This window comes from Carya illinoinensis, chromosome 16, assembly GCF_018687715.1.
Source record: "Carya illinoinensis cultivar Pawnee chromosome 16, C.illinoinensisPawnee_v1, whole genome shotgun sequence".
Lineage (NCBI taxonomy): Eukaryota > Viridiplantae > Streptophyta > Magnoliopsida > Fagales > Juglandaceae > Carya > Carya illinoinensis.
In genome coordinates, this window is record NC_056767.1 from 4088544 (window position 1) to 4116496 (window position 27953).

The 27953-nt window shown below is 35.5% G+C and overlaps 3 protein-coding genes and 1 long non-coding RNA gene across 8 annotated transcripts; 3 read left to right on the forward strand and 1 right to left on the reverse strand.

The window, feature by feature from the left end:
- Positions 1–7221: 7221 nt before the first annotated feature.
- Positions 7222–11319, forward strand: LOC122298416 (proteasome subunit beta type-3-A). Its single transcript, XM_043108144.1, has 7 exons — positions 7222–7383; positions 7534–7715; positions 7803–7910; positions 9165–9254; positions 9346–9430; positions 10007–10101; positions 10984–11319. The coding sequence occupies exons 1-7, from the start codon at positions 7378–7380 to the stop codon at positions 11030–11032; spliced, it is 615 nt and encodes a 204-aa protein (XP_042964078.1). The 5' UTR covers positions 7222–7377; the 3' UTR covers positions 11033–11319.
- Positions 11320–11706: 387 nt separating this feature from the next.
- LOC122299794 lies at positions 11707–13808 on the forward strand. Its single transcript, XM_043110246.1, has 4 exons — positions 11707–12077; positions 12406–12582; positions 12902–13002; positions 13105–13808. The coding sequence occupies exons 2-4, from the start codon at positions 12485–12487 to the stop codon at positions 13596–13598; spliced, it is 693 nt and encodes a 230-aa protein (XP_042966180.1). The 5' UTR covers positions 11707–12077; positions 12406–12484; the 3' UTR covers positions 13599–13808.
- Positions 13809–20176: 6368 nt separating this feature from the next.
- On the forward strand, positions 20177–21776 carry LOC122299716. 2 transcript variants are annotated; one of them, XR_006239738.1, is made up of 3 exons: positions 20177–20347; positions 21125–21279; positions 21375–21776. It is a non-coding gene; the product is annotated as an uncharacterized LOC122299716 (long non-coding RNA). The 2 variants fall into 2 exon arrangements; XR_006239737.1 differs by having other exon boundaries at positions 20177–21279.
- A 256-nt stretch (positions 21777–22032) lies between these two features.
- Positions 22033–27766, reverse strand: LOC122298667 (protein FAR1-RELATED SEQUENCE 5-like). Of its 4 annotated transcripts, none has more exons than XM_043108525.1 (8): positions 27367–27766; positions 26534–26635; positions 26322–26448; positions 24140–26235; positions 23419–24055; positions 23177–23275; positions 22973–23066; positions 22033–22326 (listed from the first exon to the last, which is right to left on the reverse strand). In XM_043108525.1, the coding sequence occupies exons 2-5, from the start codon at positions 26624–26626 to the stop codon at positions 23867–23869; spliced, it is 2505 nt and encodes an 834-aa protein (XP_042964459.1). In that variant the 5' UTR covers positions 26627–26635; positions 27367–27766; the 3' UTR covers positions 22033–22326; positions 22973–23066; positions 23177–23275; positions 23419–23866. The 4 variants fall into 4 exon arrangements, with proteins under 4 accessions (XP_042964459.1, XP_042964461.1, XP_042964458.1 ...); XM_043108527.1 differs by having other exon boundaries at positions 22973–23072; XM_043108524.1 differs by having other exon boundaries at positions 23177–24055.
- Between the last annotated feature and the right edge of the window lie 187 nt (positions 27767–27953).

Consider the following 27953-nt stretch of genomic DNA (forward strand, 5'->3'; position numbering starts at 1 on the left):
TTTAATGGGTCAAAACTAACCTTAAGAGAAATTAGAAAGGATAAGAGAGAATGAATTGGGAATATCAACACTGCAAAATTCTCTCCCCCGCGTATTCATGCCAATTCTAGACGGCACGTACAAAGGTGGTGGGAGCAAAGTCAACTTCATAGAAAATAGTAGATCAACCGCTACTTTTTCTGATCTTAAATTATCTAAATTATTTGTTAATTATGCCATATATTTTAATTACTTTTAATCTTAACCTATACCGTTGTTTAAATGTGTATTCATATCAATCGACTTGATCAATGATAATTATAAAATCAAATATAAAAAAAATAAAATAAGAGAAATATTTTAAACTTAAAGACAATTTCTAAATTTACAGATTGACGTGAGTTGATATAATTATAAAGTTATTTTTATCGTAAAATAAATCTAATATATTATATAAAATCATATCAATTTGTAGACTTTTCGTACATTATCATTACAAGGAAAGAAAAGGAGATAAGATTGAATAATAATTAAGTAGAAGTAGTAGATTGAAACCACGACTCAAGTAGCCTAGATCATGTGGTAATTGTAATATCAGACTGGTAGAGACCTGATCAAATTACGTACGGCCGAAAATTAAGAATCCAAACAACTACTAATTTCTTCTCTCATGGCCTCTTTTGCAGACGATATATATATATATATATTGGGTAGATAAAGTTTGCATAATTAATTGTGATCTAGTACGCCACGTGTTAATTAAATTAGTAAAAACAACAAAAAAGTAGATGCTGCTTGTTGCTGATCACGTCCATTCGGATTGGAAAGTACTACTGAGCAGTAGTACTTCAAAATACTACTGCGCGGCCATGCATCCATGCAGATCATGATAATGATGATCATCAAGAATCAAGTTGATAAGCACGATCATCATCAAGTGATCAGAACTTACTATATCTATATACGAATCGGATTAGAGTAATATCATCAAATGGTAAACTACTTGAATTTGGATGTATATGTATTGTGTACTTTATCTCAAACGTACATTCGAACCGTAGGTTACAGTCATATATATATGTGTACGTGTATATATAAGAAATGATATTTACAATTTAAAAATATGTAATTTCATGCGTACTTCTTTTTTAAAAGGTGGATAAATCTAGATTTTACATAAAAAATTATTTTTATAGTAATAAATCTCACTTTTTTTCAAATAAAATATACGGAGAGTATTGTATACGTACACTCCATGATTATATATAATATTATATTCTTTTCAGCAGCGGGTCTACACCACACACCTATTTTTATTTTTTATTTTTTTAATTTTTTTTCCTCATCATGTGTACGGTGTAGGACAGTATAAGAACTATAGTGTATAAAGCGCATCCAATAAATTAATATTTATATGGCATATATAATTTGATTTAAAAAATAAATTTTAAAATTTAAATCTTATAAATTAATCAAAATCATACCTATATATATACACACACATCTGCAAATGATATTATCTGAATTGAAAGACCATTTTAATGTTGCTCGTGGGAAAGTTCTTAAAAGTTCAAACGTACGTGTAAATGCTTTAAACAATGATTGATCTAAATTTATTTAACACTATTACTTCAATTGATTAGATAATGGTGAGACAATGGTGTACTAATCATTCCTAATGTATAAATGTGTAAAGGCCGGAAGTATATTTATATGCAAAAGTCTTACAAAAGAAAATTTACACACTGAAGTATTATATTAAGTCAGGAGCATGTAAATTCCATTTTATAAGATTTGTATACAGCCCCAACACTTTTCATACATAAAATATAATTATTGTATAAAGTTGTTTGAAATGTGAATGAACAAGTGAGATGGTTTTGCAAGAGGATGGAGTGATTACTGGGGTTCCTTTTGATAGAAGAACAGTTAGGAAATCCAAAATTCTCATCTCAAATTTAAAATTTTCATCTCATTATTACACATTTCCCAAATCTCTATACAAAATATAATAAATAATTTAACTTTTTCAAATGCCAATACAACTTTTTCAAATCCCAATATAATAATATTACTAAAACTAATATTTTAAACTTTCATCTCAAACTTAAAATTCTCATCTCTACCCTTAAACCTCCCCTAGACTCTCTCATCTATTTTAAGTTGATGATAATCTTTTGTTTTGCAAGACTAATGCTATAAAATGGAGCAGGCTTTCTAGGATCCTCAAAGTTTATAAAAAAGCTTCGGGACAAAGATTGAACCTAGAAAAGACTTCAATCCAATTCACTAGAAACATAACCAAGGAAACTCAAGATTTCCTTCTCAGCATTGCTAGTGTGAGATCAACAATGGCATATGAGAAATATCTTGGGTTGCCAACAGTTATATGTCAAAGCAAGGGAGAAGTCTTTTAGAAGTATTCTGTATAGAGTGAGAATGAGAATAAGTGGTCAAAAGATAAAACCACTGTCTCAAGCGAAAAATGAAATTTTCCTTGAGGCTATGGTGCAAGCTCTCCCAACATATAGTATGAGTGTTTTCAAGCTGCCTAGCAAATTGTTAAAAAATATCAATAGTGTTATGCAAAATTTCTAGTGGGGGCAGCAAGAGGCTAAGAGAAAGACTCATTGGGTCTTATAGAGTATAATGGGAAAGGCTAAATCAACAGGAGGTACGGGGTTTCGAGATTTGGAAGGTTTTACCTTGCACTACTTGCTAAACAAGGCTAAAGGCTGATTCAACACCCTAAATCTCTAGCAACTAAAGTATTAAAGGCCAAGTATTTTCAAGAATCTTCCTTTTTTAGTGCTAGATTGGGACAAAAGCTTTCTTATATTTGGAGGAGTATTCTGGTAGCCAGGTATCTAGTTGAAACTAAAACTTATTGGAGAATAAGCATGGGTGAAACAATTTGTATTTGGGATGATAAATGGCTATCAAAGCTCACACCATCAAAGGTTCACAGTCCTGTGTTGCTATCGGATAGAAAGGCCAAAGTTAAGGAGCTAATTGAGGAAGGTGAGAAGAAATGAAAAACTAAGCTAATGGAATAGATTTTTGAGAAGGAAGAAGCAGAATTGATAATATAAATCCCTTTTAGTTCCTCTAATAGCCTAGATAAGCTAATCTAGAAAGGGACTTATACTAGTTTGTTTACTATTAAGAGTGCCTACCACATGCAATAAAAACTGTTTTTGGTAGCAAAGATGCCTCAAGCAGTAACATATTTCAAAATGTGTGGCAACTAATTTGGAACTTGAAGGTCACTCCAAGGAATAGGGTCTTTCTTTGGAGAACATGTTTAAAAGCTTTACCTACTCAGACTAATTTGTTTAAGAGGAAAATAGTGAAACGTCTAAAGTGCCCTATATGTTTTAGTGAAGAAGATGCTATTTGAGAATGTGAATTTGCTAAAGATGTTTGGGTGTCATAGTTCAAAAAGACCCCAAAAAAGTTCATTCCCTCACAAGAATCTGTCAGAACTAATAGAGGCTATGTCAAATGCAATGGAAACTAAATGGTTGCATGAGTTTGCAATGGTAGCAAGAAAGATTTGGTGTAGGAAAAATGAACTTATATTCAATAAAGAGTTCAACCACCCTAACAAAGTAGTGAATGCAACTAATCAAACATTGTAATTGCTAGACGAAGTGAAAGAGTAGAAGAGTCATACCTCAGAGCCAAGTAACAGTACTGCAGCCTTGTGGAAAACCCCTCCTCTGCACACTTACAAATTAAATTGAGATGCAGTTGTCAGTAAGATTCAATCTAAAATTGGAATTGGGGTTGTGGTAAGAGACTATGTAGGAAGGACTATTGCCACTATGAGGAAAAACATGTGTTTGTTTCTAGATCCATTACTGGCTAAAGCATATGGGACATTGCAAGCAACAACTTTTGGTCTAGATTTGGAACTAAGAAAGATTATACTTGAAGGGAACTCACTTCAAATCATACAGGCCTTGAAAAAGGAGGACACTATATGGACTAGTGCAGGAATGTTTTTGTCTGAAGCTAGAGAGAACTTATTTTGCACAATGGGATGCTCTTCATGTTAAAATAAATGTCAATATTCTTGCACATGTATTGGCAAAAAATGCTTTATTCATTTTTGATGTAATTATTATTATGGAGGAATCTCCTCCATATATTTCAAATTTGATATAATGAAATGAGCTTCAAAACTCCAAAAAAAAAAAAAAAAAGGAAAAAAAAAAGAACAAGAACAAGCAAGATGGTATTCTATCCAAATTGAATCATTCAATTAAATAGTAAACCATATTATTTATTCAATTATTATATCAGTAGTTGATATGAGAATTTTTAATAATTTAGATTCTCGTCATTTACACAATGATTAAAATTAGGGTTATACATAAAATCGAGAAAACCGAGATGAACCGATCAAACCGGCCGAAACCAACAGAGAACTGGTCGGCCAACGGTAGGATTTAAGCCAAATCGATATCGGCCGGCTCGGTTCGTGGTTCGACCAAAGGAAAAACCACTAAAACGGCCGACGTCAGCTTATGTATATTTTTTTCAAATATACATATGAAACGACGTCATTTCATTTAAATAATTAAAACATCATCATTTTGGAAACACAAGTTGTAAAAAAAATATAAATGCAACGGCGCCTTTTGGCTTAAGCCAAATGACATCATTTTGAATTAGGGTAAAGGACCCCTTATAGCCCTTCTTCCTCGTTTTTCCTTCGAAATCTCTCTCTCTCTCTCTCTCTCTCTCTCTCTCTCTATTACAGATTCTCCCCAGAGGTGTCAATATTCTTGCACATGTATTGGCAAAAAATGCTTTATTCATTTTTGATGTAATTATTATTATGGAGGAATCTCCTCCATATATTTTAGATTTGATATAACGGAATGAGCTTCAAAACTCCCAAAAAACATAAAAAAAAAAAGAAAGAACAAGAACAAGCGAGATGGTATTCTATCCAAATTGAATCATTCAATTAAATACTGCACCATATTATTTGTTCAATTATTATATCAGTAGTTGATATGACAGTTTTTAATAATTTAGATTCTCGTCATTTACACAATAATTAAAATTAGAGTTGTACATAAAACCGAGAAAACCGATCAGAATAGATCAAACCGGCCGCCAGAGCAAGGAACCGGCCGAAACTAGCAAAGAACTGGTCGGCCGGCGGTAGGATTTAAGCCAAATCGATGTCGACCGGCTCAGTTCGCGGTTCGACCCAAGGAAAAACCACTAAACTGGCCGATGTCAGCTTATGTATATTTTTTTTTTCAAATATACTTATATGAAACGACGTCATTTCACTTAAATAATTGAAACATCGTCATTTTGGGAACACAAGTTGTAAAACAAATATAAATGCAACGGCGCCGTTTGGCTTAAGCCAAATGACATCATTTTGAATTAGGGTAAAAGACCCCTTATAGCCCTTCTTCCTCGTTTTTCCTTCCAAATCTCTCTCTCTCTCTCTCTCTCTCTCTCTCTCTCTCTCTCTCTCTCTCTCTCTCTCTCTCTCTCTCTCTCTCTCTCTCTCTCTCTCTCATGGGATGGTTAATGTTTATCATTTGGATTTGTATAGTTGATGTTTATTGTGGAATCTATATTGTTGAGTGTTGAAAAATGTGTATGACTCATTAGAACCGATGTTCACACCGATGAACCAATGGCAACCGACAGAAACCACACCAGCCGGTTTTACCACTCTCTATCAATCGGTTTCGGACGATATCTTCCCTTAAAATCCATATCGGTTCAGTTTCAGTTTTGGTCCAAAACCGAAACCGAATGGTCGGTTTTCACCCCTAATTAAAATTATCAAACACTGTTCCCTGAGCAAGTTAGACAATGACGTAAGAATGGTGTAGTTTCTAAAAATTTGTACTATGCATATATGTATAATAATATTTACAATCTTAAGATATGTGATTCTTACACATTTTAAAGAAAATAAAAAAATTTATAAAAAGAAAAATTTAATAATGAACCTCAATTTTTTTTTAAAAAAAAAGTACAACTAACATATTTTGGTATATTATTGGCGCGATGTCGTTGAAATGAAAAATGATTAGTTCAGTCGTCTCATGTAAGCGCTGCGTAAGCAACTGATGATGTGGAAAAAAAAAAAAAAAAAAACCAAAACGCACCGTTTTGGACAATGAAGCCACGAGCTCTCCTCCCTTCCCTCCTCTGTTTCCATTTGCAATTCCTTCCCTCTCTATGTTTCCACCCTGGATCCTTCCATGAAGTCCCTCGCTCCCTCTTCCTTGTATGTAATTCCTCTATTTTTTTGTGTTTTTCTACCTTATTTGGCCTTTCTTTTGCTTTCTATCACTTGCTAAACCTTAACTCTGTGTTGATTTTTATTTGTGCAGAGTTTAGTTTTTTGGGATTTTAGAAATGTGGAGACAGGAGGGCTCGTAACTGAGGTGAGGATTTGGGCCTTTGATTTCATGCTATTTGCGATCCAAGCCTCTCTCCAATTCTTTGCCTTGGTCTTTTTTGGTTTTGATTTGGGGGGGAGGGGGGGTACGATTTTGTGAAGGTTTTCATTTTCCTGTTCGTTTTGCTGAATGAGGTTGAAAACTAACATGGGTTTTGTTTGTTTGAAGACCATGAAGCTGAAGACGAGCTCAAGAGGAAGACGGAAGTTGAAATTGGCATTGTCTAGTGCTTGTTTTGACAAATTTTCTAGACATTCCATTGTGTTGATACTAACATTATGGTTGCAAATAGGAAAGTGCAATTTTGTTTTCATGAATTTTTTGATGCATTTATTACTTCGGAAGCCAGCGCTTTATTGGTGCTATTGATGGAGTTCTTGTGTTTGGAATCATTGCTTCTTTTGCAGCTCTTGTGGCCTTTGCAAGTAGGAACGTACAGTGGGAGAGGAAGACGATACCAGTGACACCACGAAGCTGAAGATGAGCTCGCATACCTCTTACCAGAGAAGCGGGAATCTAAAAATGCACTCTTTTTTATTCTGTTTTTAGTTTTTTTTTTTCATTTTTTTAATATCAACTTACGTGTCATTATGTTATGTCAACCGACTGTGCATCGACTGCATCCGGCGACTGTACGTAACAGAATTGTGTTGAAATATGCAAAATCTTACGTCCTAGGTGGAAACCCTCTCTCTCCAAATTGGATTGAGCTCGTTCTGGCCCAGTACGAAAAGCCCAAACAAATTAGATTCCGAAGAAGGGATGGTTCTAAGCCCGTATATTCTGGCCCACTACCCAATTGGCAACATGGAAGAACGATGAGTAAAAAGCTCGGAGATCGTTAGAGTAAGCCCCAAGCCAGTCTTCTTCTTCTTCTTCACCAAGTCTGCTCCGAAACCTCATTTTCCTATCAGTCACTCTCGCCTTTTTCAATTCCAAAACCCTAATCATGTCGGTAAGTCCCTCTCTATCCTCGTTAATTGCGATTCGTATACCGTCTCAAACCCTAATAACTTTGTAAATGCATTTGGGTGTAATCATGTCATGGTATTTTTATACATGTATCACATTTAAGGCTTACTTTCTATTCCTTTTGGTCTCGCAGATTTTCGAGTACAATGGATCTGCTCTGATTGCCATGGTGGGAAAGAACTGCTTCGCCATCGCCAGTGATCGTAGGCTCGGAGTTCAGCTCCAAACCATCGCCACCGACTTTCAAAGGATCTATAAGATTCACGATCGCCTATTCCTCGGTCTTTCCGGACTCGCCACCGACGCTCAGACTCTGTACGACTCCATCGGAGTCTCCTTCTAATTTCTCTTCTTCCTCTTCAGTTTTATTTAATTATATAATCGTTTTGAGTTGATTAATAGGTATCAACGGCTTGTGTTCCGTCACAAGCTGTATCAGCTTCGTGAAGAGAGAGACATGAAGCCTGAGACTTTTGCAAGCCTAGTCTCTGCTGTTCTGTATGAGAAAAGGTGAACTTAGTGTTTTTAATCTCTTATATATGAATATGTTTGTGTTTGTAGTTACCGTTGGATTTATTTGTTAATTAGTTTTTGTTATGTTACTATAGAATTGTGAATTACTACATATGACTCGATGTAGTGCTATGAAAATGACTTACCTATTGTGAATGATAAGATTCTCTGACAGTTCTAGTGCGCAAGAATGTATGTATGCTATCCACTTTTCCTTCACCATTCTGTTATGCAATGCTGAAATGTTGTGGTAATGGTTATGTCAGTAGAGATCTATGCATTTGAGTATAAAGAAGTTATTAGCTCTTTGATATGAACACAGCTGTAATGTTTAGTCCAGTTGGTGTCAAATAAGCGTCCCTGCACAGCTAGTTGTTGCAGATTGGGTCCTTCTGAAATACAAGTGACTGCTCTATAGCTCCTTTTTGAACAAGTACATAGATGAAACAAGCATGTTCTACAAGCAAAAGGTGCTTAAGACCATAAATAAAAATGAATGGAGGAGGGAGCAAGCTTTTTTGTTTTCCAGTTCACTCCCAATCAAAGTAGTTGGTGTGCCTATACAAAGTCAGACCCTTTCGGTGCTTAAGCCTTGAGGTAGCTTAGATGTGCTGTTATGCTTGTTTATCCCAAAAAAATTACAAAGACGACAGTTTATTCTTTGGTTAAGCTTTCAATGAAGACTTGTATAACTGCGGGGCCTATATCTATAATCTGCCACTGTACGACATACTAATTGCTATATTTTTTGTCCTTTCTTTTCCCTTTTAACATTTCAAATTCTCTAACATCAAAATATTAAAGTTGCAACAATTTCAAATTCCAGTATTCTTTGTTGCATTTTGTATCATTTGTGGCAGTCAAAGATGGTTTTACAAGTGTTAAGTGTGCTTGTGTAGGTTGCAACTACCCAACCTGTGATGGATTTATTATATCTTGTTATAACGAGTGCATAAATAAACTCCTTTCGCTCCTTACTTTTCTTTTGTATTAAATTTGTTATTAAAATGGCATTCAAATATACTTGGTTACTAATGAATTTCAAACATGGTTGTTAATAGATCTTTATATATATTTTTTAGTTTATTTTTTATTACCCCTAAGTCAATAAAGCAATTTTAATAGTTTATTTTCTTTGGTCCATTTGCTATCAAATTTAGCCTTTTCATGATCATTTTTACTTTTGTTTGAACGATCTTATGAAACGCATATGAGCTAAACATGGATGTGACCTCTCTTTTTGACTGGCAGGTTTGGTCCATACTTCTGTCAGCCTGTAATTGCTGGATTGGGAGAAGAAGACAAGCCATTCATTTGCACTATGGATTCAATTGGAGCCAAGTAATATGATTTTTCTTTTCTTAATTTTTTTTTAATTTAGATTGATATGAGGATTTTGAGCGTAATTTTTTCATGTGATAATTATATGCAGGGAACTAGCAAAAGATTTTGTTGTTGCTGGCACTGCCTCGGAGTCTCTCTATGGTGCTTGTGAGGCAATGTTCAAGCCCGACATGGTTTGTCACAATATTCTCTTGACTTACTAGTATGTAGGAAGTTAAATTCAGTTGAGCAATAGATAACCCTCAGATGTATAGTGTATGAGTTGCTACTTCCTAGAGGTCTTATACATGCTATGGACATAATATTTGCTACCACCTAGAGATTTTATTATTATTTTTTTTTTTTTTGACAAGTTCCTAGAGATATTATAAAAAGGATATATACGAGAGAGATAAAGAGTACTCCATTTGTTATGATTATGTCATTTTGAACATACAAATACTACTCTTATGCCTTTTGCAAGTTTGAATGAAATTTTATTAGTTATAAAAAAGAATGGAATATGCAATACTCTTCTGCCATGTTGAGAACTCCCTGTATAAGCATGATGCATTATATCATAGATAAATGAATCAGTAGGAAGCACAGATGCGATTGTTGGGCTGACTTCACAGTCAGAATAACTAATTGCTTCTCAGCTAGAATTTATTGGGCTAGCTCTTACTGCTTTAATTGCTGAATATTATAATCTTCTCGTTTGTTGTTTGTCATACTAATTTGAGCTACTACTCTTTGCTTTATCTACTCAGGAAGCAGAGGAATTGTTTGAGACCATCTCCCAAGCCCTGCTATCGTCAGTTGATCGAGACTGTTTGAGTGGATGGGGAGGACATGTTTATGTCATGTAAGCCCTTTATGCCTTTCCTTCTTAACTCTGGCTTGCTGGAAATGCATTCTTTTTTAATTGTGATGCTGCTACTAATCAAGCAAAACCATAATGAGGACTATGTCACGTCCTGATATTGCATATAATACTGTCCCTTAACCTGTTGATCACAGTAGAATATTCTTGGTATGCAAGTGTTGTTTTTTAATTGATCTAGAGAATGAGAAAATGATCTCCCTCAGCAGTTCAAAAGATTTTTTGTTCCTCCTCTTCTTCCAACGAACTTGGTAAATGTAAGGTTCTGTGTTTTGTTTTATTTCTTTGTTCTGCTTGGCTGTGAAGATGTTTTAATTTTCCTGTTTCAATGGAATAAGAAGCTAGTGAAAACAAATATGTTCATGAAATGAACGAGACTGCTTATGACGTATATCAAAGTGAGAAGCTTTCTATTGAAGTAGTGGATTAATGCTGTAAATGAAGCTGGAATGCCCAGCATATATTGCGATCATGTGAAAAGGAGAAACAAAGAGGTGCTGCCTATTTGCTTAGGCTTTAGCCAACCACTGATAAGCTGCATGAAAGGGGAAAGAAATAATTTTACTACAGCAATCCAACTTCTAAGAATTGTGTTGTTAGAGATTTAATATTTCTACTATTATTTTTCAATAACAAAAACTAGCACTAATAATTTTTCCCTCTGGTTAGAGTTTTGCCATCTTGGATCTTTGTTTTTTTTTTTTTGGCTAGCTTATCTGTTCATCTATTTAAGTGCTGTTACAGTCTCTTTTTATCGGTGGCATTCTTCTAGAATCCGATGAACATTACAAAAGATTCATATTAATAATATATATATATATATAGGGAAATTTTATTTTGATGTGTATTTTCACTCTGTAACAGAACACCGACTGAAGTAAAGGAGAGGATCTTGAAGGGAAGGATGGATTGACCCACTGTTGCACGTCCGAAAACGAGTCCAAATTGCCAGAAAACGAGTCCAAATTGCCATTTCCACCTTTTCTTTACGTTGTTTCATATTTATGTAGCTTGCAGTTGATTGCCCTTGTTATGGGTTGCTCAAAATTGGATGTACTCTCCTCTCACTAGTACTTGTAATTGATGAAATGTTTTCGGGAATTCAAAAGTGTTTCGATTTACAAAACTAGGTTACATTTTTTCTGAATGTTTTCGGGAAAGCACATGCCTTTTTTCGATGGAATCGCATATGCTTTTTTATCTGCTGCTAGTTTTGTAGTGTCATCTACTGCTACCAACAATGGTGTTAACTATGCAGCTCTTTTCATTTCAGATTCACCATACTAGCATATCGAGCTTTTATCTATAAGAGAAATGCTCTGATCATAAAAGAATTTTACAAAAATAAATTTAAAAATTAACGTGATAAGTCGGATTATAAAATTATTTTTATTATAAAATATATTTAAGAGATTATATGCAATTATGTTAGTTTATGAATTTATTTTTATAAAATCTCTTTATAATTGTAGTACTTCTATGAAATATGTAACATTGTAAACATGTTGGGCACTATTTACTTTGAAAAGTTCTAATTATTATTCTTAAATTATATTTAATTATATAATAAAAAGATTATTTTAATTAATCATTTTAAATCACTGCAATTTGTAAAATAATTATTTATAATTTTTTTATAGACAAAAGATTTTCAATAAAGAAAGAAATATTTCCTTGTATTTTTTTAACCAAAATTGAGTCTTTTATAGCACTAGTTTAAGTATTTGAAAACGCGGTGCAGTGACGCAGGCCGCAAACATGGACGGAGGGGGATATACAACGGCGGTTATAAATATGTTGTGGACATCTGAACTCTGTTTTCTCATTTGTCTCTCTACGCTCCCATCTGTTTTACCCTCATCTTCGTTTCTCTCGGCACTCCTTCCATTCATTGGCAGCGAACAATGCCGTAGATGTTTCTTAATGCTACACATCATACGCACTGAAATGATGAAACTGTAACTCTCTCTCTCTCTCTCTCTCTCTCTCTCTCTACACGACACTTACACCTGCGGGCATTGTACCAATATCATTAGTTTTGGCCAAGCTTATCTCCTCATCTCTGATAACCTGAATACAGTGGTTTTTTCGTTTTTTCAAGTTGTGGGTCTTACATTATTTTTCCCATAAATTTGAAATCTGCATTTTACTCGGAAGTTAATGATTGCACTGATCATAATATCCAAGAACTTGAAAAATACACAAAAATTTATCTTGCAAATCAAGGTAAGTTTGGCAAGGGGCACTAAACAGTGTTATCTTCTTCTTCTTTTTCTAATCTTACAGGAGTGAAACACAAGGTCCTGACTTTCTCTGAATATCTCGGGCAACCGTGAGGCCATGCTCAAATCTGTCACTTAACTTGATGGGTAATATAATTAGTTCATTCTTTTCGGGGTTTGGTAAAGTCTTTGGCGACCTTTTCAACACCCCACTTGATTTCCTTGCTGGAAAATCATGCAGGTAAACACAGTTTTCACTTTCATTTTATACTGTGATGCCTCGTTAGAGGCTTAGTATAAGATCCTTAATCTATAGCTCTTGGTTAAATCTTATGATTCGGAGGGAACAATGTAAGGGACTGTTATCCATAGAACTCTTTTCATACGCAGTAACCACTGTAATTTGAAAGCAATCGTTTTCTTACATTTTCATTTCTTGATCTTGATTATGAAATATACTGCCAACAGTTTGGGAAATAATGTATTCTATTATCGTTTTTTAATCTCTCTTTCTGGTTTTTTGGCTGAATAATCGTCACGGCGTCTGTATTTTTGTACAGTTCAGTGTGCGGATCATCATGGGATTTCATCTGTTACATCGAAAACTTTTGCGTTGCCAGTCTGCTAAAGATGGCCATGGTACTGGTTCTGGTTTACATAGGTGAGTTTGTTTGCTGAGAATATGACTCTTAAGTCTAGGATCAGTAGACAAAATTGGAGAGTCATATCTGAAATTGGATTTTTTTTTTTTGGGTGTTTGCAGTTCTCTTATTCTTATATCTGTTAGAGAAAGTAGGCCTTTGCCAATGTATCATTCACAGCCTTTGCAAGATAGTATGGGCATGCCTTTCTTCCTGTTGTCATGCTTGGGAGTACTGTTGCATTTTCTTGTGGGCAAAGCTTCATAAGCTTAAAAGGGTCAACAGAACACACCTCGAAGAAGGGTTCGATACAAGCGAAGAAGAATATGATGATGAAAGTTTTTCATATCATATTTCTAGACCCATGGATGTGAATAAGTCACCATCTCGCCAATGGAGGAGTTACAGACGTGCTTACCTGAGGAAATCTTTGCGGCCAAGGAGTCATCGTATACAAGTAGCTATTGGGGATTCAATTCATGGTGGTAGAGGAAATGCTATTAAGCATTGGAAACATGGTAGTGCCATCCATGACATTAGGGTGACCAGGACATCAAAGTTTGCACACAAGGGAAGAAAATATAGGAGAGGGGCTTATCAGAGGAGCAGGGTGTGAAAATTAAGGGTGGAGAACATTTGGCAGTTCAATTCGATATAATGAGATATCTGTGTCATAAGGTGAGAGGAAAGTATAATATCTTACATTTTTCTTCTGAAAGCTTTATATGCATGGCACTGGACATTTCATTTGGAATTATAGAACAGTCTATACGATGAAGCCAATCCGAAGTAGTTATTATAAAAATAAAATAAAAATGTTGACTTTTGAGTTCTTTGCATTGAATGAAATTTTCTATCCTGTCCATCTCGCTCAAAGATTGAAGTTCGAAGTCTATAACATAAAGTGAGTGAATTACTCCTGATTAGGATTGCAGTTCCCTGGCTTACATGCAAAGGGCTATAACCCTCATTTCTCCATGCAAGACAGTAGCCTGGTATTCATTCTTTCACCATTTTTCATGTATTTTTTTCCGTGTATCTTCAACAGGATAGCTCTCCTAGCTCGGCATGATGTTTTTATTTCTGAGTTCCATTTCGGGCGGATTTAGAGACAATTAACTTCTGCCTGACAAATAAGAGTTTCATTTGAGTATGTACCATCACTTGTTTATTCTTTGGTAATTTTCAACAAAACGTCATTTAGAGTTTTTTTAGCATCATCTTGAAACCGGATTCGTGTGTGTGTGTGTGTGTGTGTGTTTCACCCTTATACTTGCTTGGACTGGTAAATTGGGGACTGCCTATATCTCAGCAAGTCAAGATCGGCTGCATGGCTGCGTATCATAATGTTTCTGATGATGCTCATCATGATGGTGATGGTGATGATGATGATACTGAAAATTTCGAGAGCCATGAACATCCTTGATGAAGTAGATTGCAACGTACAGCACCAGGAAAGTTTATCGGAGGAGACAATAGCGGGTTTAAAATATACACAAGAAGGTTATGAACTTATTACAGATGCCATAGCTTAAAAAGATCCATCCTTACTCGTTTGGGCCGAGCATACAGCCCAATGCAATTTTCTAGGGAGCAAGGCCCGATTACGTGCACAAGACCAGAGGTCATTAGGATCTTTTCGAAGTCTCGAGGAGTTGATTGCTAGAAGTGGTACCACTGTGGTTCAGGTCAGAGGAAGATGCGAAAACCCTCGACCCTTCATGTATGAGGGATAGGGATAGACAAAACACCGGCAACAACTGAAGCAAAGTGTCTTTAAAGTGGTTTAGGTAGATGAAACAGTGTGCTATAGAGTGGAAGTAGGAGAGTAGGAGTTGACCTATAAACGGCGCGTGAGTCTCACATGTCATCAGGAGATTTCATCTGAGGACATGATCCCTTAGTCACGAGACACGTGTCCTTTGATGACAAACTTTTAAGGAAAAGAAAGTATTACAACATAAGAAGATCTTATTAAAATAAACTTACAAAATGACATGTTTTTTTATGATTCGTTAGATATATTTTACAATAAGTATCTTTATAATTTAACATACTACATCAAATCATGTTAATTTGTAACTTTATTTTTATAGGATCTTTTTATAGTTAAAGCATTTCTCTAAAGGAAAATCAGAATTAATGACTCACTAAGTGATGGAGATGTGGGAGGGGCGTCGACCACCTAGAATGCTTTTAGGTATTTTGACAAGCGGGAGATCAGGCGAATGCTCTGAGGCTAATGACTACTCGATCGGTAACTGTTGGGTAGCTTTTCTTTTCTTAATTTCTTTGTAAGTAGCGATAATGGAAGCTCAATAATATTAAACCCTATACGCTAGCCTCTAGAAAAACAACCCACTTGTGCAAACGCCGAGTAATTATTAAGTTAATAAATATAGGATTCATATAAAAAGAATTGAAACTTTTAATAATAGACTCTATGTGACGCCCCCAAATTCCGTTTGGGATCGGATGGACATTTGAAGCGTCGAGACATGCAACACAAGGTTACCTGCCCCCGTTCATGACATATAAGATGCAATAATCCTAACATGCATCTAACATTATGCAATATTCGCAGCGGATAATTTTTTTCTTTAGCAATACTATGCACCAAACTGAAAATATCCCAATACTTAAAACATACTTCATACATAAAGATCCATTGAATAACTAAGATCACAGCACTATTCCAAAATAGTTATGATCCAAAAGTACTGGAGATGCAACTCCATCGTACAAGTAGTAATTTAACTACTATATTAACATTAACGACGCACCGTCGTTCAGTCGACTGTGTCTAGTTGGTCAGCTCCTGATCCTCCTTCAGGTCCTGTAACAAGATCTACCATTCGGGAGGAATGGTAGTTGGGACTACCACAGTGAGATTTGATTACAAATCTCAGCAAGTTAACAAAAAACTTCCACACAGACTAATGATGCATGGATGACAGTAAAAGCATAAATGCATAATCAAATTCATAAGTAATTAAAGAATAACTTAGCGTACAACATAGCATAATTGACATAACTTAAATTGAAACATGAACTGAATTTGACTTGACATGAATTTGATCTGAAACTTGACTTAGCATGAACTTGCTCTGAAACTTGAATTAACATGAAAAATACATACTCCACAGTTGTTGTGGCCCCATGGATTCTACGTGTAAATACATACTCCACAGTTGTTGTGGCCCCATGTATTCTACACAAACTTGACTTAACATTAAAAATACATACTCCACAGTTGTTGTGGCCCCATGTATTCTACACAAACTTGACTTAACATGAAAAATACATACTCCACAGTTGTTGTGGCCCCATGTATTCTACATGTAAATACATACTCCACAGTTGTTGTGGCCCCATGTATTCTACACAAACTTGACTTAACATTAAAAATACATACTCCACAGTTGTTGTGGCCCCATGTATTCTACACAAACTTGACTTAACATGAAAAATACATACTCCACAGTTGTTGTGGCCCCATGTATTTTACGCATCACAATTATAGTTAAATACATACTCCACAGTTGTTGTGGCCCCATGTATTCTACACATCATAATGTACTCAAGATGAAATGTGACTGGAATACGAAATGACTGAAGTCCTGACGTAACATAACGTGACTTGAACATAACTTAGAATACATGACCAACTTGAGATAGAAACATTTCGTAACATGGCATAACATATAATAGACAACATATTTAACATGACGTACTTGCAACAGTGAATATTAAATGACTTGACTTACATGTAATAGATGACATACTTAGCATGACGTACTTGTAATGTACAGTAATACATAACAGAATATATTATGTAACAGATAAAAATTTATGACAGAATAAATTCTGTATAATAGACAATTACATGATAACTTGACATGGCATGACACATACATACATACACTGTAATTCTTTTACTTAGCACACATACACAGTAGACTGCTAGTAAGTTAAAAGTTAACTTACCTCGATCTCCGCGTTTCTTATAAAACTTCAAGTACGATCACGAGGAACTGTAATTAGTGATTCTAAAAATTAGAACTAAATCACTAATAATTTGAAATATGGAAAATACTAACTTAAAGAGTAAAAGTTTCAGTTTACTCTCTACATGTGGGAAAATTACCGTTTTATCCATAACTTAAGGATTTTGCATACTAACTCCAAAAGTTTTCAAAATTTACATTCCTCATGTAAATTTTGTCCTAAACTTAAATATCAACTCAGAAAAATTTAAAACAAAACACAACTATGAAGAACACACTATGGCCGAAACATCCATAGGCCATTTCCCTTGATTTTTGTTGCAATTCCTTCCAATTTCAAAACTCATGCTTAAACCAAAATTTTGCAACAAATATCTTCCAATCCTAAGTTCAAAACCATACTTAAAACATCCATTTAGAAAAAGCTAATAATTAACACCAAACTTTTTTGTAAAAAGATCCAAGCACTTGAATCACAAGTTTTGACCTTAAATCAAAACATCTCCAAGAGTTTCAAAAATCAAATCTTACTTCTAACATATTCATAATATCATCCTAACATCAACCATGCTTTAAATCATCAAACCAAAGTCACCAAAATCACAAAATAACATTTGGAGTTTTTGGTTTTACACTTAGTCCAAAAACAGAAACTTTTTTCTCAACTAGTTTTGATAAATCTCTTGATCTATGACTTATAAATATATGATCTTCAAACCAAACCATCACATGGTTTAAAAAGATGTCCTAAAACATATATAAGCTTCTAATTCAATATCACATGGTTAGAAATTAACCAAAACATAAATTTAGCCAAGAATATCCACACTTTGGCTTATTTGAATATCTCTTTGCATAAAATTTCATATCTTTGAAACTAACATCAAATATCTTCAAAATAATAATATAACATGTATATAAGATGTTTAGGATCCTCCAATAAAATTATCAAAGTCATTAGAATAGGTTTAGACCACCAAAGAGTTAAACTTTCTCAAAACAGAAACTGTTTTTCCTCTTCCAGTTTCTAAGTTTCTAAATCTAAGAAAATATTTCATCAAAACCTTTAATCATGCAAAAATCCTCAACCAATAGTCATATATACATGTTAACAATACTCCATAAAAATTTCGGACCAATATCTATCCATTAGCTTGGTCAAAAACTCCAAACTATAACATATTCTCCAGTTTATCTCTCAGAATGACCTTTCTATAGTTTACACAATATTTGACTGACCAAATGATCTTCAAATGGGGCAAATAAGATATCCATGTAAACTAGACTCAAAAAGGAACAACTTATATGAAGGAGACTTTATGATAAAACACTTACAAAAGCTTCGAAATGGGTGTACAAAAGACCTCCTAAAAGCTGTCCGAGAGAGAGTGTTTGATATTCTTTTAATGGAAAGTGTAAATGAAGATAATTTCGTGGGGAGAGGTGGCTGGAGATACTTATGGATGACATATGGAAGAGATGAGGCTGGACTTGAGAGTTGAGTGTAGTTTTCTCCTACCCAAAAAAAATCTATAAATGATTATCTTATAATATTCTATCCAATAATATCTAAAAAAAAATCAACTTAAGATATTTTTATCTAATAATATCTATAAAAATCAACTCAAAATATTTTTACCCAATAATATTCATGAAAATTACCTCAAAATATTTCTTTTTATCCAATAATATCTACAGTTTTGAACAGACGTTTTGTCCGAAAATATGAAAAAATGTTATTGTGCCATAAAACTTTAAATAATCCTCCGAGTCTAATGGCACAAACCATAATACATTTTGACACTTCTAACTATCTCCAATAATCAAAAATACACTTATGATACCATAGTAAATAATAACACTAACTATATAGTTAGACAAAAACCTATACGATTAATGGATTCGTGAAAACTTATGAGGTTTTCACGAGGTTCCTAAAATTAATAGAAATTTCACAATTGAATTTTTAGCGGGCTGTTACACTCTACTCTTTTTCAAAACGACTGCACAGTTAATAATGTGCATATGATATTTACAATCTTAGATATATAAGTTTCGTGTACTATTTTTTGTTTTAAAAAATGAGTAAATTTGGCACCCATATAATAAAAAAATAAATTTTTTAATGATAGACTATTTTTTTCAAATGAATTGCTCAGAATTGCACATCATATATAAGACTGTATATAATATTACTCATATATATAAATATGAAAAAATAAATTGATTTATGTAAAACAGAAGGCAATATATGATAATGGAATGGCTAAAATTAATAGTTTGATCAATAGCATTGGAAAAATCCATCTCAGTGCAGAAAACCAAACTAATTTGTCCCAGCACCATTATCAACATCATAATCTTAGGTTATGTTTAGATTCAGAAAGTGTTTTATCTCATCTTAACTTCTCTCATATTATTATTATAATTTTTTAAAATTTTTACATAAAATATAATAAATAATTTAATTTTTTTAAATTTCAATTTAATTTTTAAATTTCAAAATAATAATAATATTAAAAAATAATATTCTAATTCTATTTTACTAATTTTTATATTTTATCTAAAACCATTCTATTTCATCTATAAATTTCTAAATCTAAATCCGGCCGCCATGTCTATAGGACGATGTTTGAGAGCGGCTAATTAAGAACATATCTTAGTACTAGTGCCGCACACATGCGTGAAGATTATAGTCAACAATGGCAGCAGAAAAATTTGCTCATGTTCAATTCACTTAGACAGATTTCGGTTCATCATTTTGAAGTTTCTGAACAAAAGGTTATGCATGCCAAAGCCTAATTAATGTCCTTTTCTGGAACGAAAATGCTTCTCGTCAGCCCCTGTTTTGTTGAAGCCGAAGCACACCCCACGTGGCATAGGGTGATTTTACTTTTGTATCCCTGCTGGTCGATCGAGTAAATTTCACTTCATTTCAAATTTTGAAAAACTGTCTCCGTCTCCTCCCCTTCCTGACGACGACTTGCCAATCAAAACTCCCCACCCCGAGACCCTTCCACCTCCCTCTTCCCCCCGAGATCTCCGTCTCCTCCCCTTCCCGACGACGATTTCCCCCCACCCCGACCCCTTCCACCGCGACCCATCTCCCCCCACCCCGAGACCCATCTCCCCCTCCCTCTTCCCCCCGCGACCCATCTCCCCCCACCCCGAGACCCATCTCCCGGGACCCTCTTCCCCCCCTCCCCGAGACCCATCTCCGCCTCCCTCTTCCCTCCCTCCCCGAGACGCCCATTCGTAAACCCACCCACACCCTCGCGTTGCCATGTCTGTTTCGCCCTAAAATTGTGGTGATTGAAAAGTGTAATTTCTGGTGGGAGATCTGCAGCCACGGACGAAGGTATTGACTCCCATTCAATCTTCGTGAGATTTTTTGTGTTATGTGGATTTTGCATGTTATGGAGTTTTCAGCTTTAAAGTGTGTGCTGGTTCAATTAGATAAACATTTGATGTAAGCTTCCATCACGTAGTCATACTCGTTAATTTCAATCTCACTTAAGTTATGGTGTCATGTAGGCTGAGTAGTGAAAATTCAAAGTAAGAGTTTTGATTGCATAAAAAATATGTTGTGTAACCGAGTCTATGAAAGTCATGCATGTAAATTGACCTGTAATTAGTCCAAGGTAATTCAGTTGAAATGAGAATAAATTTCTATGATAGAATTTTCCAGAGTTGACTCACTGTTGGAAGGAGTTGAAATTTGTTAATGGTATGGCTAGGGGTATGGTGATCAGTTCATAACTTGTGCATGATTATATTTCTATGATTATAATCATTGAGGCGTGATTAGGGATTACAATGTATTCCCTTACTGTATAAGGAAAGAGGCAAGTTTGTCAATCTTCAAACATTTTCGTTGAAAATGAATACCTATTAGTTGGAAAGAAATAATGCTATTGAAAATCATAGGGGGAAAAATTCTGGACAATATTTGGAAAGAAATACATTTTTCTCACATGCAGTTGTCTACCATTTTTATGCACACGTGATAAGGATTTTACTATGTATTTAAATTTGTGGTTCTATTATTTACATTCCGATCAGTAGGCTCTATCGCTATGTATTCAATGCTGTAAATGACACATATATATCGTTGACGTGCTGCTACATTATTCAGAATCACGCATGGCATCATCCCAATCATCATGTTTATCTAATGATGATTGGGTGGAATCACCAACTTGTTGGTGTGGCTTGAAAACATCAGTTAAGACATCCCACACTAAGTCTAATCCTGGAAGGAGATTTTATGCCTGCCCAAAGTATGATATGGTAAAGCAATTATGTATTTTGTCATATTCTCATTATCGAATTATGCTTGGGGGTTGTGGATTTTTACGTTAATTGGGAGTTCGTCAAGTGTGCAGGGAGATGTGAGGTGTGAATTCTTCGTCTGGACAGATATATTTTATTTGCTAGATCAGAATATTCGTAACAGAGAAAATAAAGTTTGGAAGATGTGGGATGACGTGCTGCTTCGAGAGTGCGAAGTTCGTTTAAGGGAAGACAAAGTAAGAGAGAGAGAGAGAACACTTGAAAAAAAACGAAGGAAATTATTGTGTTTGTATTGGGCTCTCACAATTGTAATACTATTTGCTTGGTTTGGATAATGCCTTGTATGTATTCAAAGACACGTTGTATGGAGTACATCATTTTGAATTGGTTCTAATGTAATCGTACTCCCTATGTTTTGGTTATGATGTACAAAAAGGGGATTTCTAGGTTGTGAAAATTTATCATGTGCTTCAATGAAGTTCCAAGTGTGACAATTTATGTACTTTTCTAGCATTCATTCATGCATTTAGGTTGGTATCAATCCTTGTATAAAACTGAATTGGAGAAACATTAATTGGAGGAGATGTCGAAAAACAGGTTTCATACATAAAGGGAATCATGGTCCTGACGTTGGCATACCCAAAATGTTTCTCTTTCATGATGCTCAAAATAGTCACTTGAAAAAGCATTAAGGTTTCTACTACCCTTATCCTAAGAAACCGAGTAGCTGAAGAAACCCAATATCTTAACTTGCATACAACGACTTCTCCATTCATATAGAAACCGAATATTCACAATCACTGCCCATTAAATGGCTGTTGCAGTTTCCACTTAATTCCAGCTACTGGAATTTCTTCTCTTTCCATGACAACAACCGTACAAAAGGAATTTACGTAACACTAGTTAATTATAAAATTCTTAATAGAGAATGAATACAATGTCGGCTAGTACAATTGCCTGCATAAGCAGCCGTTGTCTGTAGGTCGCTGGAAGTGATATGTTTTGAGTGCATGCCACAAACCGAATTGTTGTACCTATTTTTTCCTGTTTAATGCAAATCACAATCCGTTAGGCTTGGGAACAAAATAAATGCAGAAAATAACATTGAATATTCTGCACAGTTGTAACTTGCCAATCTTAAAAAAATAAATTCATGCACCCCTGTCACTATCCAATTGACCAATTACCCTTCCTATTAAGTAGGTAATAAAGTTTTAAGTGTATGTCACCTAAAGAGACAGAGAGTTGATATAAATGTGGGGATTTTAATTTTTTTTTTCCTTCCATTCCAATAGGATGCATTAAGGTTTCTCTAATAGGAAACTCCTTTAATACAGCGTGCTTAGTCTAAAGACACAAAATGGAAATTCAGCCGTTGCACGAATTCACCTAATCCATGACAACCTAACTTTAACTGCAGATATATATTGAAATAAATCTAACAAGAGCACCAAATTCCCCTTGAAAATTATTACATTTGAACCTGACTGAAAGTAGCTAAACTGAAACCATAATATTTTGTCAAATTTATCATTGTAGCAGGTCAATAGACATCCTTCAACTGTATTCGTATCAAAGGTAATATGACTACGGATAGTTATACTCCACACTAGTGGTGAATAAATTTTGGGCTACAATTACCAGAAACATTTCAGCCAATTATGGAAACAAATACCGAGCTCTCGAATACCTTTCCTGAGACAAATACATTTTCTTCTAAACCGACGTGTTTCTGGTACCATGATGTTCATCCATACAGTTCCCATTATTGGAACTTCCCAACCCTGTAACTAATTAGAAACACAAACAAAAGCCATGGTAGGAAAATAAAATGGTTAGGCTAGGACCTAAAAATAGCAATAATAATAGGGAAAAATAGGGATGTTTGTCCGACCAAGGAAAGCACTCGTAACATGCCACAAAAATCTGACTTCACCGATGCAGACAATCCACAAGTGCAAAATCTCATACCTTCAAATGCATTCATTGCTACCTGTGGACAGAATCAATAAAACTCAATTAAACATCATTAATCAAAATCCTAACTAGCCTCGATACCGGTACTTGGTGCTTACCCTATTTCACTCTTACATGAAAGACAATAAATTATGGAATGTGAATGGAAAGAAACCAAACCTTTTTATGTTGCCCATCATCAAGTCACATAAAACCAACCTTATTCATTATGCTACCAAAAACCAGCTGCTTCTCGACTATCTCGGCATATTCAAAGGAGATCACCACACCTCTTCCGGAGGATCAAAAAATATGTCGTTGCACTCCACAAAAAACCCATCATGTTTGGCATTTTCACAAAGTGGGAAAATAAAAAACGACCAAACAAATACCGATGAGTGTATTACCCAATCACTCAACCAATCACTCAACAAATGACTTCACATCGACAATCTTTTCTACACCATGACACAAAAACAATAGACACAAAAACAGCAACGACCATGATCCAATAGACACAAAAACAGCAACGACCATTATCCAATAGACACAAAAACAGCAACTATGGCGGCACATCTGAAATAAAACAACTATAATGTAAACAACTGTTACATTATGTTATCAATCTTTAGTTGATAAAAATATATTCAAAGACACAATTAACCAATATCTTAAGACCTCTCGAAATCTCCGGTGGCATAGATTGTGTGACATTGCTCTGTTGTGTCCCAACACCTTGCCCATCATCAAATGGAGGTTGTTGAGGGCCCGGGGAATCACCCAATGGCATTGCATCTTCCAATATCTTTCTGCAAGCCTAAGTTAAGAAACAAATAAAGCCAGAAAATTAGAGAAAGATGACCATAAAAACAGTAAATGCAGAAATGTGAAAGTGTACTACCTTTCTCTTTCTTGCCACCTTCTCCACAGCCGGAACCTTTCTCTTACTTGGGGGTCTCCCTTTCCCTCGAACCACGTGAGGGCTTAATATCTTCTTACCCTTATCCGCATGTACGTTTGAACCAACATGCGTTGATTCTGATCTCGACCCAACCGTTGCATCATCACATCTTGAATCAAAGTCATCGACAACACGTAGGAATGCATTGACACGCTCATCACTTCGTGAAATCTTAGTTGCTAGTTTCATGCATCTTTTAACCACCATCTCATACCTTCGTGCATCTCCACTGGACCGCAAGTCATCATAACTACTTTTGATCAATGTGTATGTCCTCTTCTCATCCTTCCTCCACCGATCCAAGACATATCTATCTGGCACCACATTAATTCGGGACAGCTGAAAAACTTTAAGTGCATGCCTACATAAAATTCCCCTCATCTCAAACAATGCACACGTGCACTTCAACTCACACTCCTTTTCGTTAAAATAAAGTGTGTAGTGGACTATTTTGTTGCAGTCATTAATAGAGATTTCATCCAAGATATCAAAGGTTGAAATGCACCCCTGTTTGCACACCAATGTGCAATTACAACACATTAGGCCCATCAGCTCTTTTTGGAACTCTTTAAACTTTGCATTTGTGTATAAGCTCTGAAACTGCTTCTCGAAGTTAAAAGGGGAGACGCAGGGGATCGTTTGGTTACTGGAATTGAAGTCAGCCGTTGTCTCTAGCTCCACCTTCTTCCTTAAAGCATTATCAAACTGGTCCACGAATTCCTTCAATGTTGTACCGGAATGGACATATCCGTCAAAAAAAGCATTCATGCTTTCTGACCGTTGTGTCGTGCTCATGCCCGCCCAAAAAACATCCTTCAAATAAACCGGAACCCAAAACGTCCTTTCCTCAAATAAGGACTTCAACCAATTATTATCTCTGAGATCATACATATCTAGAAGGTGGCACCACCTCTTCTCAAATTTCGAGCATGTCTGTGAATCATACAATGCAGCCTGAATAAAGGTCTTCAACCCTGTAGAGAAATGAGAGTGAGATCCTAACTTCTCTGGAAGTTTGCGCATTATATGCCAAAGACAATACCTATGGCGGGTTCCCGGAAATACAATCTCAATGGCATTCTTCATTGCCCGGTCTTGGTCGGTTATAATGGCTTTCGGCGCTCGACCATTCATGCAATCCAACCACGTGCGGAACAACCAAACAAATGAATGCGTGTCCTCGCTTGACAACAACCCTGCCCCTAGTAGTATCGATTGCCCATGATGGTTAACCCCAACAAATGGAGCGAAAGGCATTCCGTACCGGTTTGTTAGGTACGTCGTATCAAAGGTCACAACGTCCCCAAAATACTCATACGCCGATCGACTCCGTGCATCAGCCCAAAATACATTCCGTAACCTTCCGTCATCATCCACATCCATGGCAGAAACAAACCCATCATTCTGCATTCTCATTCTCTGGAAGTATGCATAAAGGGCATCTCCACCTCCTTTACCCAATCTTAAATGTCTCGCCTTATCAATGAAATTACGACAATCTCTCTCTTGAAAATCTAAATTCTCAAAACCCCCAGCATCAACGACAAGAGAGAAATAATTCTTATTCAACCGAATACCTGCTCTATCATTGAGGTCGAGAATCCGTTGACTGTATTCATCTAGACGTTTGTGAGATCGCAACAGTCTTGATTTCTTTGGGCTGATAGTAATGTGGTTGTGCACATGTTCAACTGTGGTGATAACCCATTTTTCATTCTTGTTCAATGTCGCATTGACCTTGGCTTTACAATCCGTCTTAGTTGTTGCACGTGGCTTCGAGGGATTAATGTTCTTAGGTTGGTATTTTCCCCCACGGGCACATCCAATAGTAACATAAACGGGCCTCCCATCATCATCTTTTTTAGTCCTCTGTGTCCTTACACCAAATCCCTCTTGCTTGGCATATTGTTTATAGTACGCCGTCAGCTCATTCTCACTAGGAAATTCCATACCGGATCTTGGTGCTTCAACCCGGGCATCACCATCTGGGCTAACAGTGTTACCCTCTAAATCTTCATCTAAATCAAATAACATTTCTAAACATGGAAACATAGCGATGGATTAGCATCACATCAATATTAGCATCATTAAAGTCAAAGCAAAGCAAAATTATGTGTACTACCATCAGCCGCATCAGAAAATGTACTTCCAACATTTTCTTGAAATTCTGTAGAGGGAGAAAATTCTTGAGTAAAGTTATCCGGATTACTCGGAGGCGGAGGGTGGGACACTCTAAATTCAGGATTTTGCTGAAATAATGCAAATAATTAGAATAATGAGCACGTCAAACACACTTTTTTAAAGACAATAAAAGGCATCAAGTTGCACACTCACTTGGTAGTCATTTGAACATGTATTTTGAGGCGTCATTAACGACTGCGAAGTTGAAGTCGATGGCCTGGGTGTCATTTCATCTTCTTCCCCCATCACAAAAATCTATGAAGAAAAACAAACATTTAACAAATCATAATTGATAACCATTAATAAAAATTAAATAAAAGTTTCAAATGTCCAACTTTTATTATGTAAAATTGGTGCGTTTCAATGTATTATAAAAAATAATTAAATAAAAACGAATGCCACGTAGGAGTTTTGCACACCACTATAATGCTTGGTCCCTATCAAAACTATTTTATTTCATGCGGCTCGTGATCCGGCTCGATCGATAAATCTGAAATTGCCTTATTTTTCTTACGTTCCTACTAAAATGAGACAACTGGAAGTACAATCTTTTTCTCTTCAAAATAAAAATTCACCACTAAATGGGAATACTTAGTCCTTGAAAAAAAACTTTTCAAACATAAGTCATAAAACACTAACTACCCCTTTTCATACTTCATGAAAAGGCTGATAAAATAACTAAAATGATCACGCATTTCTGTGTGAACTAGAAAACAGATGGATCATCAACAATAAAACCATACAAGCAGAACAACAGTTAATGCAGGGAACTTCAAAACCGATAAAATATATTTTTTAGCCTTCTTCACTCAAATATTAATGCTGAACTACAATAAATTCACCTTCTGCAACAAACCACATTTTTTTTCCTTTCTTTCTTTCATTTTAAGTGCCAGATACAACCCTAAAATGCATTCTGAACATTTTCAAACGCAACCCAGTAATATATAATACGGACAGAGCTTAAAAATACATCCGGGAGTTACCTCTCGTTGTTTCGCAGCTGGCCGGGTAAACAGTTTTATTTTCGTTCTTCGGCGCTGGTGAGCTTCAGGTTGGGTGGCGCTGTCGCGGGTGCTGAGCTGAGCGACGGTGAAAATGGCGTCACGGCTGCAAACAGACGACGTCGCCAGATGCTTTCAACCGGCGAAAATGGTTGGACGGCAGACGGCGTCGCCGGTGGGAGTGGGGAGATGACGTTCGACGCGGGCGGGGACTGTATTCTACGCGGGCTCGATTTCAACGCGGGGGGGGTTTCAATTCGAAATGGGTATTTCAGATTGCGTTGATGTAACGAACGGTGCGTTTCGCATAATAAAAAAAAAAAAACATTTGCCACGTACGGTGTGCAAAATTGCACACCGCTACAGTGGCTGATGCCAATCAAAACTCGTAATGGACCCTTTTGAATTGATTAATATAAAAAATTCAGTGGCTACTAATATTTGAGAAATGATAATTATAACTGTGAATACATAAATATTATATAATTATTATTTTTTAAATAAATAAATATTTGATTTATATAAAAAAATTAATTTTTTAATACTAAATTTTATTCTTTTTCATAATA